The 16,110-nt window shown below is 40.6% G+C and overlaps 2 protein-coding genes across 2 annotated transcripts in view; one reads left to right on the plus strand and one right to left on the minus strand.

Annotated features, from left to right (window-relative positions):
- The window catches only part of kif3ca (kinesin family member 3Ca), an 18,965-nt gene extending 13,700 nt beyond the window's left edge, over window positions 1-5,265 (minus strand). Inside the window, exon 1 of the mRNA XM_020604049.1 lies at window positions 3,310-5,265. Within this exon, the coding sequence (XP_020459705.1) occupies window positions 3,310-4,725 (1,416 nt within the window). The 5' untranslated portion in view covers window positions 4,726-5,265. The remainder of the gene's footprint in view (window positions 1-3,309) is intronic.
- A 3,721-nt stretch (window positions 5,266-8,986) lies between these two features.
- Window positions 8,987-16,110, plus strand: part of rab10 (RAB10, member RAS oncogene family) — a 10,768-nt gene continuing 3,644 nt past the window's right edge. Inside the window, exons 1-3 of the mRNA XM_020603879.1 lie at window positions 8,987-9,704; window positions 13,747-13,807; window positions 15,056-15,194. Of these exons, the coding sequence (XP_020459535.1) occupies window positions 9,578-9,704; window positions 13,747-13,807; window positions 15,056-15,194 (327 nt within the window). The 5' untranslated portion in view covers window positions 8,987-9,577. The remainder of the gene's footprint in view (window positions 9,705-13,746; window positions 13,808-15,055; window positions 15,195-16,110) is intronic.

Below are 16,110 nucleotides of genomic sequence, written 5' to 3' on the forward strand. Positions count from 1 at the left end.
TGTGTGTGTCTGTTGATTAAGTGGTGTGTAGCTAAAAACATTCTCACGACCTCTAGTACATGTCGTGACTTAAACATAAGAACATATTATGGCTAAGGCTACAGTTATACACGTCATAATAATAATATTAAACACCCTGTCTGCTGACAGTCATCAGCTCTTCTCTCTAGTTATCCTTGACCAGATGTACCCTGTAGAAACTCATAAGCATGACTAAGCATTTAACAGTCTAACTAGACATCCTATCTCCACTAAACATTTCTAATACATAAAGTATCTATCTGACTAAAAATACCTAACAATGTCTTTTTTTAACTGAAGAATGAGCACAGCCCGCTCTTTTGTCCTGCTCAACAACCTCACTTTGTAAATCTGTCTCGGCTTTTTCACATATTACAACAGAAGAGAAATGGTGAAAACAAGAAGGTGACAAAGATAAGGACAAAAGCTGGGTTTAAGCCTGTGATATTGTGGAATTTTGTGCTGGTCTCTTTGCCTGCAAAGCCAATAGGATGCCTCACATTACATTTTGTCATTTAGGCTGCACCTCCAGCTAAACAACAGTTGCGCCAACATGATAAAAAACCACAGATGGAGTCATGTACCTTGGAGCCAGTTAACTAACAGCACCTGCGGAAAGACCAGCTGACCCAACACAGCTTCACAAGAGTGGTTTCTGACCTGCTTGTATTTATTGTGTGTGCCTCTGTGTTTGTCTCAGAGAGGTAAAAGGGAGAGGGGACTCCGATAATATCTTGGATATTTCTGAACTCATTTCCACTCATGCTTCCACCCAGAGCCCCCCCTCTTCAATGACTGTACCACATTCCCTATTGCTTCCTAATGAAGATGTAAAGCTTGAAAAACAGGTACCAAATATATAGCTTTTATTTTTCAAAGGGCAATTTCTAAAAACACCCATGGACACTGTAGTTGTTAGCAAACATTCCTGAAACGGGAGGAAAGTTCTTCATTGTCGGGGACGATTTTCAGTAGTAGTGAGTATTTACAGCAGCAGGATGTGGCATGTGGGACTGACGCCAAACTACAGTACCCAGGTTCATTGTAAAGAAGAAACCCAGGACAACAGTGTGACTCATGTGCTTTCAGGGATTTACTGATATAAAAGAAAAACACATACTGTGTTATCACTAGATGTGTCCTTCACACCTAAGAACAAACAAATTAACCTGTAACTTGCACGACAAAGACCTTCATGCTGGTTTCCCTCTGAATCACCATCAAAAAACCAGATGCATCAGAGGCAGGAAATTCCTCTCCCTAATCATCTTCTTCCTTGGGGGGAGAGGAGAAGCAGGTTTGCTGACTCTCTGCACTGACATCACTCAACAGCCACCCGGTCAGCATCAATCACTGAAACCCTCTGAACTCTGAAAGGATTTTATATGGTTTAGCACAAGACAGCATTAGCCCCACGGTCCTTTGGCGGACAATGCGACGTGAAGTAATATGAGGCGGACACAAAACAGTGCATGAAAGCACTCGGTCTGAAGGGCACGGGATCAGGATATGCTATACGTCAGCTCAGTCTCATGGGACTTCCTGAGCCCTCATACTTTCACTCAGAACATTACAATACTGCACCTTAGAGATGAGGCAAAAATGAATGTACTGTATGAGTAGGTAACCACAAGTACAGCGTAAGAGCTTTGTTGACAATTTGAGCTATTTTAACCCTTTTGAGTGTGTGCTGCTAAGTGTATTTATTCCATAAAGTAAACAGGAAAACTCTTGTATTGTCATCAGTTTCAAGGCAAATTTATCCTTCACAAAAATACAGGACATGGTGTATATACATAGCTATCTATGAGAAATAGCCTACTGAAAATATTTAGCACTGTCGTAAAAATGTTGGCAGTCCATTTATGAGTACATGTTTTGTTCCCTATTGAAAACTGAATAAGAATATGTCTAAATATTCAAAACAAAAAGAAGAAAAAAGATAGCTAGGGCAAAAAATATCAAATACAATAAACAATAACAATAATGTAATGTATCATCATTACCATAACAATCCGAAATATATCCTAAATGAAATCCTGTTACTAAAATCCTGCATATTATTTTACTTTTGTTTTTAAATGTTTTTCTAATACATTTCTTTGCATGCTGTAAAGCACTTTGAATTGCTGAAAAGTGCTACACAAATAAAGCTGCTTTTTCTTATCCTGATTAATTATTCCAAGTAAAACTGATTAAAAATTTTCTTTTAAACATGAAGAGTTTTGTCTGATATAATGCATTATACTAGAACTAACTTCAATAAAGCAAACATTAATTGAAACAAAAAGAGGACACCAGCAGGGATTCTTTTTTTTTCTACAAACTTGCCGTTCTATTGTTAACATAGAGGTGACACTGAAAATATCTTTTCCCTCCTCTCATATCCTCACATCAGGCCCTCAGGCCTTTGGCTGCAGCTCAGCTCATCCAGTAGTGTCTCATGTCCAGGCTCCAGCTACAGTATTATGAACTGCATTCACTCAGTGATTCTGCATGAGTGACTTATTGACTGGAAATGCCCATGAATCAGAGCAAGTAATTAATGCAGGTGTGATGGGAAAAAGGTTCCTGTCTGGATATACAGTATGAGACACCCAACCAGCGTGTGGGTAAAGAGCAGCAGCCACAAAAACACATAGCACCAGTTCTACTACAAGTCCAGACATAACCGAGTCACAATGTGAATTTAAGTGGAGCATTACTAAATTGAAATAGGCTGCACTACACATAACAGTACATGGAGATTTTGTCTTCTTTGGATCTGGAGGAGCTTTCTAAAGTCTAAATTACCCTGATGCAGTCACAGTGTTCAGTATCAAAGTATTAGCGTTATCTCATCTTGCTCTTGGAGTCTTAAGGGGGTGAATAAAGGTCCTGAGCCAACCAGTTTATATTTACTGCCCACAACATAATAGGCCTCATGTTTTTAATGGAAAGCCTTTTACAAACTTGGGGTGTGATGTCTGACAGCCTGACAGGCATCAGGTTGCATTAAAGGAATTGTAGGACTATCAACTGACTAATCAATTAACCCACTGGGGTCCATGTTATTTTGATTAATTTTTGCCATCATTTTTGTCTTTAACATCTTTTAAATTGTCATTAACCCACACGCATGGAAAGCTTTTCTAGCAAAACTCAATTATACATAAGTCTAACTTGTCAAGTATGACCACTGTGTGTATTGTTGTCTAGGCTGAATGAACAAATTGAGGAAGAGAGAGGGGAAGGAACAAAGAAATAAGAAAACAACCTGTTACTGGTCTCACAGGTTCAAGCTCTCACCTTGTACTTGGCGGTCAGCTGCTCAGTAGCCTCTTGCTTCTTCCTCAGATCTCCCATCATCCTCTCCTTCTCTCCCAGCAGCCGCTGCTTCTCCTCAGCCAAAAGAAATTGATCCTCTCTGATGGCCTCCTTCTCCCTCTCCAACCGCTGCTCCTCCAGCTTCACATACTCCTCTGCCTCCTTCTCCACCTCCACATCCTCTTCCTCCTCAAACTCTGTCTCTTCATCCCCATCTCTGTCCCAGCTCTCTCCATCCACCCTCTCCTTCTTCTGCTTGCTCCTCCACTTCCTGTGGTTGAGCTGGGCCCTGAGTCGAGCAATCTCCCTCTGGAACTCACGCAGTAGTGCATCTTTGGGGTCCTCGTTGACTCTGGGCTGGTTCTGGATGTTCTTGGCTCGGTTGGCATAGCGGAGAGTGATGAGGGTCTCATCATAGTGCTGGGGGGCTGGTCCTAAGGTGGCAACCATGACTGTCTTTGCATTCCCACCTAAAGAGTCCTGCAACAGCCGGGTCAGCTTGGAGTCCCGGTATGGCACGTGGCCACTGCGCCCATCTGCTAGTGCTGAGATCACATTCCCCAGTGCTGACAGGGAAAGGTTGATCTTAGCAGCTTCTTTCAGGCGCTCTCCCTGGACACCGGTCTTGGCTTGGCGTTCACTACCAGCCAGGTCCACCAAGTTGAGGCGCCCAACTCGAATGTGTTTCCTTCCATCTGGACCAGGCTGGCTGCACTCCACCGTGATCAAGAACAAAGCATGGGACCTGGACGAGTGTTCGTTCATGTCTGTTGCCCCAACCGCCCTTGCTTGGTTGCCCATGTTCATCACCTCCTCAATCTCTTTGATGCTCTTGCAAACACAGGATGTGAGATCTTGAACATAAACCCCAATCTCTGGACTCTCCCTGAGCTCCAGGGCCTTGGCACTGGCATGGTTGGGATTAAGGAGATCCCGGATCTCCTCCCGATAGATCTCAAGGTAGGACGCTCGGACCAGATACTGCTTATCGGACTGCGAGCGAGAGATGTGTGTGAAGATGTGGTCAAAAGCATTGGGAATCACACCTCGTTTCTCTGGGTCCAGCCACACACCTTGCATGGTGTATGTCTTTCCAGTTCCGGTTTGCCCATACGCAAAAATGGTGCCATTGAATCCTGCAAGCACTGAATCTATGAGAGGCCGCAGGCTCTCATCATACATATCTCGCTGTTTGGAGTTTGCATCATAAACTGCATCAAAAGTGAATGTTTTCTGGGGCTCACTGGCTGATGCACGAGGGTTTCTGAGGATCACCTGTCCGAGCCGCAGGTCCATCTGCACTATGCCCCCTGCAGCACCATTGGACTCTTCTTTCCGGTTCAAGGGGCGGCAACGAACTACCACCTTCACTGACTCACTGCTCTTAGCTTTTGACATGATTGCCTTTTAATTCTTTTAGGATGAATACAATTTGTTATTTTCATCAAATCAGGAGGGGCGTCTTTATGAGGTCTTTAATCAATCTGAATATCACCCTCTGTAAATTAATGACAAATTTAATATGGCTTCTTGTTCATATCACAAAGAAAAATAGCTACAGTGCCTTATAACACAGATTCTACCATTTACCATCAACCAAATACTGACATGCCACCGTTTCTAATGACTAATTTACTCGCCTTATTGTCTGTAATATTAGACTACAGGCAGACAGGCGAAAAGCAGCTCTCACGCGTTCTATCGACTCTCCATTCAGTCCCGCTACATTTCCAGATTCCCTCAGTGATAAAAAATCCGAGCGCCAGTCGTGAACAGAATCAATTCAGGTATCAAACTCATGCCGTCTTGATTTCAGAAACCTGGTAGAAACGGTGCAGACCGCTGTCCGCATCTCCCCGTGCTCCGCTCACAGATGCTCCAAGGTGGATTTGCGCTTCTCGGTCTGTGCGCACAGACCGATCCCCCCTACTGTCCGCAACACACACACACACACACACACACACGGCCATTCTAGCACCACACCTCACATCACTACGAAGCGGAACAAAGGACCATGGGAAATGAAGTTTTGTCTTCCCAAAGACTTGATCCTTGTCCGAGACTGCCACCAACTCGCCAAATGTGTATGGTTATGACTGTGGGTGTTCCCACAGAGATTTCCTCATTATTAAAGAGTTTTACAACCTTTTGCGCACTGCATGACCCAAATAGGCCTACAGTCTGCTCTGCATCACCCTGTTCAGACTACAACCTCCAAACGATCAAAAGGACACGTTTAGATGTATTGTGCATAATTTTAAACACATTCCTCCAAATGCAGCTTATTAATATCTTTGGAAACTTTGGGCTCTATTTTAAAACTGTCATAAAGATTACTGAATATAAATAATGTTTCAGTTCCCACCAGAAGTTCGTTACAACATTAGTAAGCTTTAAATGGTTGAAAATTATCATTTGGATGTAATTACCAGAACTACGTTTTTGATGATTCTGATAATTACACAAATTATGCACAATCAGCAGGTCGTGATTACATAAAACAAATAAATAAAACAAAACACTTTATCTAGCAGCAAAGAGAAAAGAGAAAAACATATTCCAGAAACACATTCTGGAGCTACTGTGAATGATGAAACTAAACCCACGACAATCTGACAGCACCCATGGTAATTTTACAGGGATATCAGCTCATTTTATGATTTTTTTTAATCAAATAAAGTATCACCAAAATAATTTTGAGAGAATTTTAAAATTCCACTGACTTAAATTTCCACTGACTTAATAATTGAGTGATAATGAACAGTCTACAAAAGATGCAACATGACATAATGAAAGTCTTGATACTCTGATGATCTGATAAGGAAAGGAAATACTTGTCTGTCATTCTATCCCTCTATAAGAATAACATTAAAATGACACAATATAACTCCTGTTTACAGCATTAAGGGCCTTTTTAAAGGTTTCTTGTTGCTGAGTTGTAGCTGGAGGAAAAGCGTAGTTGGATATAATCAAAAATATCCAAAAATATATAAAAGGTAAATTAGTAAGATTAAGGGTGTGATTATGGTTGCAAAGCTGCTGTGGCTTTCGATTTTTTGCATGTAAAGGAAGATAAAGTTTACACCTGATCCCTAATTGAATCAACCACTTAATCATCAATCAGACTGTAGTTTCCTACCAGTTTTTCAACTGTACGTCCAGAGTGACATGTACTGAAGACAAAGGGGACAAATTCAAAATGCATTATTTACAACCTACACTCAGTTATGACACAATAGCACCACCTGATGAAATAATTGTGGAACGTGCGACCGAAGGAGGTCAGGAGATTCATATGACTGTTTTCAGGTGTAATGTGAGAGGTGACACTGTTGGGTTTTCCGGATGATTCCCCATAAAACTAACCACATTTCCATATAACCTCTTCCTAGCTGTGACATCCTCAGTGTTGTTTAATGGATTACTGCTGATGTAGGCTTGAAAGACCTCAAAGGGGAAAGGCTCAGCCATGGGGAATTCAGCAAATTATTTCTGTTACATGGAAGAAGATACAAACCACTACACAGTGTTTAAAATCTGGCCACAGTATCTACTAACTCAAAGTGGACTTGTGCAGAGTTTGCTTACGTTTTATGGCGCAGAACTGAAAAATTACCCATGAGTACCTATAAATTCCCCTTGACTCAGGTGATTGTTTCACCTTCTATGAGTCACTTCCAGTGAAGTCTGACTTTCCATGCGTGATGTCATGTGCTTTGAAAACAGGATGCCATAAATATTTGTCTGTCAAACCAATAAATGTGACTGTGAATGATGGGCCTAAAATAAAAAGCTGCACAGGTGATTAAAACAGTTGGTAATAATGAATCTAATCTAGAATCTTGAGCATTTTTCTAAGCAAAACAAAAGGTTTGGGTATCCTGGTGGCCTCAACATGCATATGATATACTGTTGCTCAGTTATTCCCCCGTTTCCTGTCACCTCTTATCCACTCAGTGAGAATTAAAGACAGAAATGCTCCAAAAACACCTAAAAACATTTACTTGTCAAGCAGGTGCACACGTGACAGCATTCCTCCCTTAAATGTGCATAACTATTACTGCCAGAACAGTGTAGAAATTTGAGTAGTTGCTTGTTAGTAATGTGAGCTGAACAGTGGGGCCTTACACAGCATAATCAAGGAATGCACCCTGATCTGGAAAGATTTCTGTTTTAAGACATGATTTGCTAGTGTAACAAAAATTGCAAATGAGAAGCAGATTACTGCTTGCACTGTTTTAATCTCTCTGTCTGTTATATATTTAAAGCACTTATGGATGCATTACTTTATTGTTGCAGTTGGTAAAAACTGAGCTAATTTAATTTACACAAATGTAGATGAGTGGCACATGAAATTAACTGCCAAGTTTTAGAATTGATTAACCACCAAAGTTTTTAATGGGGCAAAAAAGCCATGAATTCACTTGTTCCCGGTCTGAAATGTGAATATTTGCTATTTTCCTTGATTTTCCCTAACAGTAAACTCAGGGTTTTCTATTCAACGCTTGGTTTCAGGTAGTAATGATGAACATTTTTCACTATTTCCTGACATTTTATTAAATGAGCAATCAGTTGATTGTTATAGAAAATAACTGGTAGTCCTAATTAAATTATGTAAACAAAAAAAATAATCTATTTGTTTATGGGTCTAGCTTGCCATCATAAGATCAAAATTTCAGTTTGTCCAAACCTTTTAGTAACAGTGGGGGTTCTTTATAATGAGCATTACAGCAGAGAACCGCCAGGTTGACTGCAAACCCTTAGGTTTTTACTTTTCTCCGACTTCCTTTTCTTGGGCTGGCTCTTTTCTTTGTGTCTTTCTTTGTATCAAGTCTGTACTTGGCAGTAGACAGCAGGGTTCCTCAGCATTCCTAGGGAGTGTCTGACAAGCGGAAGACGATAAGAGTAACACACACACACACACACGTACTTCTATCTTTGTGAGGACACTCATTGATATAATGTATTCTCTAGACCCTTACCCTAAACTAAACTAAACCATCAGAACTAAGTGCCTAACCTTAACCTAAGCCTAATCCTAACCTGAACCCTATAACCAAGTCTTTACTCTCAAAAGGCTGTTTCAGAAAGTGAGGACCAGCCAAAATGTCTCCAGCTTCCAAAAATGTCCTCGCTCTGTAGCAAAAACACTTTTTTGGTCCTCACTATGTAGCAATTACAAGAACACACACGCAAAACAGTTTTGTATTTCAGTTCAAAGAACTTTACTGGCCTTGTACATAGCACAAAGACATTGCAGAGCGCCACGAAACTGCAGTGTAGAGTGATTAAACGATTTAGAGGATAAATGCAGAGGATGTAGGAAACGCCCGTAACAAACACAGAAGAACTTGACATCACTTTGCCTAACACAGCTGGGCAGTCACCGCATCAAATGCCAGCTTGCCTGAAAAACAGAAACACATACAGGTCCGCATGAAACTACCTGCCATATTGGATCACTAGACACATTTCATATGCTGAAGTAAAGGGGAATTTGAGCCTAAATGTCCGAGCAACTTACGCAGCAACATTTGCCCTTTCTGTCACTCTAAAGCACGCCCTTTTAGCTCTCGTTGTTTGCGAAGATACCAATCACATTGGGGGATTTAAAGGAATGGCAGTAACATCAGCCAATCACAGCAATAATATTGGCAAAGGGGCGGGGGAAGGGCGTGTCTAAATGTTTAGGGTGTCACCGCGGTGGCTCTCATTCGAAGGCGACCGTGGTCGTCTATATTTCGGTTCTAATCTCTACAGAAAACAACGAAATATCTCCAGACAGAGAGTAAATTTGACACACCTTTACGTTGAGATCCTTTCCAAATTCTTCTCGGTCGAGCTTGTATTAGGGCTCTGGAATGACGGGGTGTGCCGAGAATTTGAATTAGCTCGCCGCTAGTTTGAAGAGAGAGAGGAGCCATTTTGTCCCGACTGTGTGGGAGAAAAGAAAGAGTGGAAAAGAGGAATCACACGGGAGGAGATCCTATTTTTGCTTTCTGTTCTCATGCTGTAGGGGGGGAAAAGTCGGGCTTGGGAAATATAATTTATCGGATACGTCTGCGGACACTTTATTTGGGTGGTATTTAGCCAACTAGCTTGCCAAGCTAACCAACAAATCTCAGATTGTTAACAGTGAAGAGCAGCGGAGCAGCTGGTCAGGTTGGCTAAGGAACTGGCTTTAGACTTCCCACAGGCGTGCTAGGTTATCATTTTTGTATCTATCTGCGTGAACACAAGCTGTTTTTCAATGGCGAAGAAGACGTACGACCTGCTGTTCAAGCTGCTTCTGATCGGGGACTCGGGCGTGGGGAAGACCTGTGTGTTGTTCCGCTTCTCTGACGACGCCTTCAACACAACCTTCATCTCCACCATAGGTAAGAAGCCCAGTGGACACCGGTACCGGATGATGTACTGTCACGGATGCGTCCGATTTTGGTGAACACCATTCGGAGCTAGTTTTACAGCTGGGAGACTCTTTTGACATTATCCCGGAGCTGGAAATGCTAGGCAGGACATATTTGGTTAGCTAGTATGCTATCAGTATGGATCGGCTCTCCGGGCCTGCATAGGGTAGCTGGAAAGCTTGATAGTTATGCAGCTTTATGAGCCCTTAGTTAAACCCCCGTCGACTAATATTCAAATGAATCTGACTCTAATAACAAAACATGATTATCATCTAGGTGTAGCTTGCCTGTAACGGCAAAATAAGTGGTTTAGGCGCCAGCGACATTACTGTCAGTTGATCCAGTGACTAGTGAGCTAACTAGGCTAACACCAGCACAAGGCCGTGCTGCTGTTAATATCAATATCAACGTATATAACTGTACAGATGTGTCATGAATTACACCTTAAAGGTACCAGATCTTAGGTTGTTTGTTCAAAGTGATTGCCACACAAATAAAGCCGCTCAAAGGCTGATATATTAGATATTGTTTTGTTAGACGTACTTGAAGTTGTCATGAATAGTCTATATTGCATTGCTTTTTCTAATTAAACACACACAAATACTAGTAGCACTTTGGAAAAGTGCTCATTATGCAGTTATATACTGTTATTTGAATATAATCATTGCTGCATTAATGTGTAAGCAGCATGTGAATGTTGAACCTGAAGCTGTTTATACTACTTTACATAGTGATGTTCAGGCTTGTCTTATTAAATCAATTGATGAAATATCTGAGTTTTGGACTGATGGACAATTGAAGCAATTTTGAGATGCCACCTTGGGCTTGCATTCCACAGACAAAAGAAGTAATTGATCAATTGAGAAAATAATCAGATTAATCAATAAGGAAGACTCATTAGTTGCAGCCCTGATGGCCTTTTATGTAAATCGGAATCTGTAATGCAACTATAGCTGTTGTAGTGGAGTATCTCTCTTTGAAGTATGAAGGAGCAGAAACATGTACTGAAAAATACTCAAGCACAAGTACTTCAAATTTATATTTAAGTTCTGGAGTTTAAGTAACTTTATATGAATGCTGAAATTATAGCCATACACCATTCATAGTGGCATCATCAGCTTTTCTCTATCCACTATGCATGGTTCCAACATCATGATCACATGAGTCAGGTGTCAAAACTATGTCAAATCCCTGCATGGCCTAAGTGAAGGCTCCTTTTACTCCCATTGCTCAAGGTCGGTGCTGCATAATAACGTAACATTAGATGTGTTTTTCTGAGCCACATGAAGATGACTGCGCTGCCATTATATTCTTGAACGCTGAATTGAGCCCATTTTTTCGTAACCTAAGTGCTGACAACTCCTGACTGTGTACCTAAGAGAAAACAATCGTAATGGGCAGCAGTGTTCCTAGTGGCATTCAGGATAGATTAGATTTGTTGGGGTACAACTATGAACTGTCACCCTGTTGCAAAGCTTGCGGTCACATGTATGTTTCTGTATTTGTTCATAGTTTTGTACATTCTGTATTTATGTTGTCTTGCAGTTGGTCAGTGTTTGTGTTGTTTCTTAAATGGTAGCCATAGTCTGTGTTGTCAAATTAAAAACAATTGTAGTGATTATTTTCCTTCTATGAGTTAAAGCCACCTGATCAGGTCTCTGCTAGCTCAGGGGAAAGATGTGGGATGTTGGTGTGATGCAGGGCAGCAGTAGTCCAGACCGACAGTCCTAGAACAGCATTGGCGTTTGCTCCTTGTCGGGGTGCTTTCCCTGCCTGTTTGGGTAGTAAGTCAAACCCTGTTATGCATTAGCAACAACTATAAGTGGTGTTTTCTTTCTTTACATTAAAAAAATCTATTCAACATATTGTCTGCCCACAAAAAAGAGCCAAAGCTGTTTCACACTGAGAATAATGCGTTTATGTTGGTATCCATATTATAAAAATGCAGTTTACTCTATGTTGTTATCTGAAAATATGGGGCAAAATTTTTCTGTTATTTCTACTGACTTGAAATGAGGACACTCACTGAGCTTGAGCTGAAACTGCTCACAACACTCACTTCACTTTGGTGTCAAGACCTGTGGCAAGTCGAGACACTGGTACAATACGGTCATTAGCAGGCACAAGCTGACACAAGTTTTCTCATGTTCACTTTAAGAATTGTTCCCTTAAAACATAGTTGTCACCCTATTACAAGCTGCTGCTAATCTTGACTTTGTATTCAAAACAAAGTAGCAAGATGCAATGTAGTAGCAAGAGAACGAGAGGTTGAAAACCTTTATGCAAGAGATTTTGCCAGAGCAGCAGCGTAAAAGGTTGCAGACAAAACAGTACGAAAATACAGCAAAAGATATGACAGTGCTTTCCAGAATGACTTTATACATAAAAGTCTGAGATGACAAAAAATATAAAAAATTTACCCGTTACTTTCACAATAAGGCCCTGCATATGATGCACGTTCAGATGCTGGTACAAACCTAAACCGGAAAGTCTGGAAGAAACAGCAAAACCAGGACATGTGAAACAGGAGTATGTTCTTCTTCTGACACAGTTCTCATACCTTTGGAGACACGGATGCACAGCTGCTTCTCAAAATACCCTTACTGGAAAACCCCCCTCTCTCATCAGTCACTCATCCTCATTTCCAGGCCTCTGAGTCTCCCTCCATCGGCCCCTTCCCATTTGTATATTAGAGGTTACATACATTAAAAGTATTGAATATGCATAATGTTGCAATCTGAAATCTATTTCCACAACACATCATGAATTTAGCATGGAAACTGACAAATGGCTGCAGTGGAATTACGGAAGGCACGGTTTCTTGGGTATTAAAAAGAAAGCTGACCATAAACCACGTGCTTTCTGTTTAAGACTTCCAGTTCAGTGTCATTTTCTGCTGGTGAAGCGTGCCTATTTTCCTTTGATTGGGTAAATGTCACGTGATTGCACAGTGCACATATTTTCTTGCCAACTTGCCCGAGCACCTCACTAGGGAAAACGACCAGAGTCTGTTTTTACACTCTGCATTGGGAACACAAATATTACATCATCCCCGACAAGTATAATTTCAAGAGCCATCAGGAAACCTCATCGTCCTTTACATCAGTACTGTCCCCAATATTCACTGCAGCCATGTATATTTTGGAGACATAAATGTAGGCAAACTTATGTGTTTAATACACCAGATTTGTTTCTCTTCTTTCTCATTGTCTCTTCCTGTCCAGCTATATCTTTCTTTCTGTCCCGCCCTCTCTCTGGGGTGTGCATAATGTTTAGTGAGTCACCCCTTTGGCAGCATGTTTCTTCATTATTCTGCGGCTCCGCCCCGCCTAAACTACAGCTGTTTCTTGTACATTTTAAAACAAAACCACACTTTCTGACCACAGCAGAGCTGACAGCTTGGTAGTTAACAGGAACTATGCTTGTTGGCCAAAAGTGAAAATGGGTGATGAACTGCATATTATAACTGGCCATCTCTGTACTTTTACTGTTATGACAAAGCTAATCTTGATTACCTGTAATAGACTTGTGATCTGTCCAGGTTGTACCTCCTATTCTCCCGCTTCTCACCCAATGTCAGCTGGGACAGCCTTCCCATGACCCTATTCAGGAATAAGCGGTATAGATAAGTTAAACAGCAACTACTTAGATAATTGATTAATGGATTGAGTCTACAGTAGGTTATTGCAGTGCATAGAAACGTAGTTCCCTGCCGGATTTCTTCCAGTAACCTGGTGTCTGTACCCATTGTTACTCAGCTGCTGCCGATAGGTCTGAGCATGACACTGTAGAATCAGGAAGAAAGAATGTTTGTCTTTCTGGAAACAGTTGTCATTCACTTTCCATTTTGCTCTCTTGAATGTCCTTTTTAATCTCTAGTTGTATCAGTTTTCCTCACTGGGTTTTTATTTCTCTCTGTTTGCATCAGTGCCAAAATCTGTTTGTAAGCCTCCTTTTATATATACACTTTATAGATGTATGCTATTATAATATGTTTGTTTTTTATTTACAGGAATAGACTTCAAGATTAAAACAGTTGAATTACAAGGAAAGAAGATCAAACTACAGATCTGGTGAGTCGGAGATGTGCGTTTTCATTTGTGGACCCATGCCAAGGAAGGCTCTGTATGTACTTGTATTCAAGCAGAAGTGACTGTGAGATTCATATTTCAGTGTGACCTGTTCTGCTTGAGTCTTGTTACATCACAGTGAAACATCTGTGTGACATACTTCCCTCCAGCCCAGAAATGTGTTGGAACAGGAGATGGTATCAGTCCATCAGGGGGTGTGCTGCAACAGCTGATTTTCCCCAGCGGAAATAAAACGGTTTTTAAACATTTTATTTTACAAAACACGAAATAGCAGCACTTTATCACACGAATACTGAACATTTTAATCCATTTAATAAGAAAGTATATAGGGCTGCAGCAGGTACTCAATCAATCTGCAGAAAATTAATGGTTATATTTTTCTGAACAATTGTTTTGGTCATTTGTAAAGTAAAATGCTAAATATCTGCCGATTACAAACTCTCAAATGTCAGGACACTGTTGGCTGGATAAAACGAGATATTGGAAGATGTTACACTAGACCCTCTGGGTTGAAATTAAATTGGGTAGAGTAAGTTTTAAAGACTATGGTATGAAAACCTTTGTATGTGTAGGTTTGGTGCTCCTGGGCTGCTTTTTCAGCAGTGACGGATGGATGTTGGCAGGCTATCCCTCAGTAGTAAAATGTCAAGCTGAGGTGCATGCTAGTGTAGATACAGTCATGTGAAAAAATTAGGACACCCTTTGAAAGCATGTGTATTTTGTAACATGTTTTAATATATGGTTATTTAATCTCAATTTTAACAATACAGAGATTTAAGGAATACAACTAAACAAGTAAAACTGAAGAAAATTGTTTTCAAGATCTTCTGTAAATGTAATTCTACAAAAATGCCTATTCTGAGGAAAAAGATAGCACACCCTCACATGTATGCCCTCTTAAAATGGCTCAAATCACATTTTAATAGGGTGTACATTAAATAAATAACCATATATTAAAACATGTTACAAAATACACATGCTTTCAAAGGGTGTCCTAATTTTTTCACGACTGTATGTGAGGGTCATGTTTAGCCTGTGGTGGATTTTAGTGTGTGTGTGTGTGTGTGTGTGTGTGTGTGTCCCTAGCTCAATGGCTCAGCAGGCTTTTTAAGTGGAGTACAGGTTTTTAAAATAATTGTTTCTCTGGGTCTCAAGAGTTTTATTTATTTTTTTTTTTTTAAGACAAGAAAACCGCAAATACAAACTAATCTCTTGTTTGTGTGTGTTTAGGGACACAGCAGGCCAGGAACGGTTCCACACCATCACCACCTCCTACTACAGAGGAGCCATGGGCATCATGCTGGTCTACGACATCACCAATGCCAAGAGCTTCGAAAACATCAGCAAATGGCTTCGCAACATTGATGAGGTAAAACACACAGTGCCCCCAGGCTCAGCCACTAGAGCACAGTGTGGCTGAATGATACCTGTCAAAGGGTTTTAGAGAGCTGTGTGTTAGCACTCCTTTACATTTATTTTATCTTTGACATAATGAGAGAGGGAATGCAGCCAACATGGCTAACTAGCCAGACAAGCCAGATGTCTGTATGCATCCGTCTGTGATATTTTACCCCTTCATATTCAGCAGAGCCAGCGGTTCAATTAAATATGCTCTAGATGATGAGAGAGAGGCATGTTTCTGGTTTTAAAAAATTTCAGTTTTACTTAAAAATCATTACCAGGATGGGGTAGACGTGTCTAGAGCATAGACTGCTTAATGAGAGCTGGATACTAGATTACAAAATGGCTCCCATTCGTTCTACTGAAAATTACTCGCCTGGCGCATATACAAAAAAATAGTTTCTTCAGAGACTGCTTCTGTGTTGTTGGATATAAGGTCATAAGGGTGAGAAAGTGTGGCCCACAGTAAGCAACATTTAGTGACAGTCTTCTGCAGGCTGGATATTTCAAAATGATCAGGTGGTTATCAGATAAAAGAAGCTGTCTGTAACATATGGTCAGTTTGTCCTGCTGCTGAGCCCACCCTGTCAGAGCTAGATGCGTCTGTGTGGATAAATAGGTTAACTGATATTTTTACAGGCCTGAAGAGGTCAAATTGATAGAGCAGAAACAATTAGTTAGCTGATGATTAGTGAATTAACGGGTAACAGGTGCACTAAACAGTTAACTGTGAAATGTTTCAAGCAAAAATGTTCCCATTGTTTTTTAATATTGTAATTAAATTGTTTTATTTGTAATTTTTTTCAATGACTAAAGTTATTAAATGATAAAAATGGTTCATTAATTTTCTGTCAGATGAATAACTGATTAATCAACCAATCACT

The sequence above is a fragment of the Monopterus albus genome, unplaced genomic scaffold (genome assembly GCF_001952655.1).
Source record: "Monopterus albus unplaced genomic scaffold, M_albus_1.0 scaffold63.1, whole genome shotgun sequence".
Lineage (NCBI taxonomy): Eukaryota > Metazoa > Chordata > Actinopteri > Synbranchiformes > Synbranchidae > Monopterus > Monopterus albus.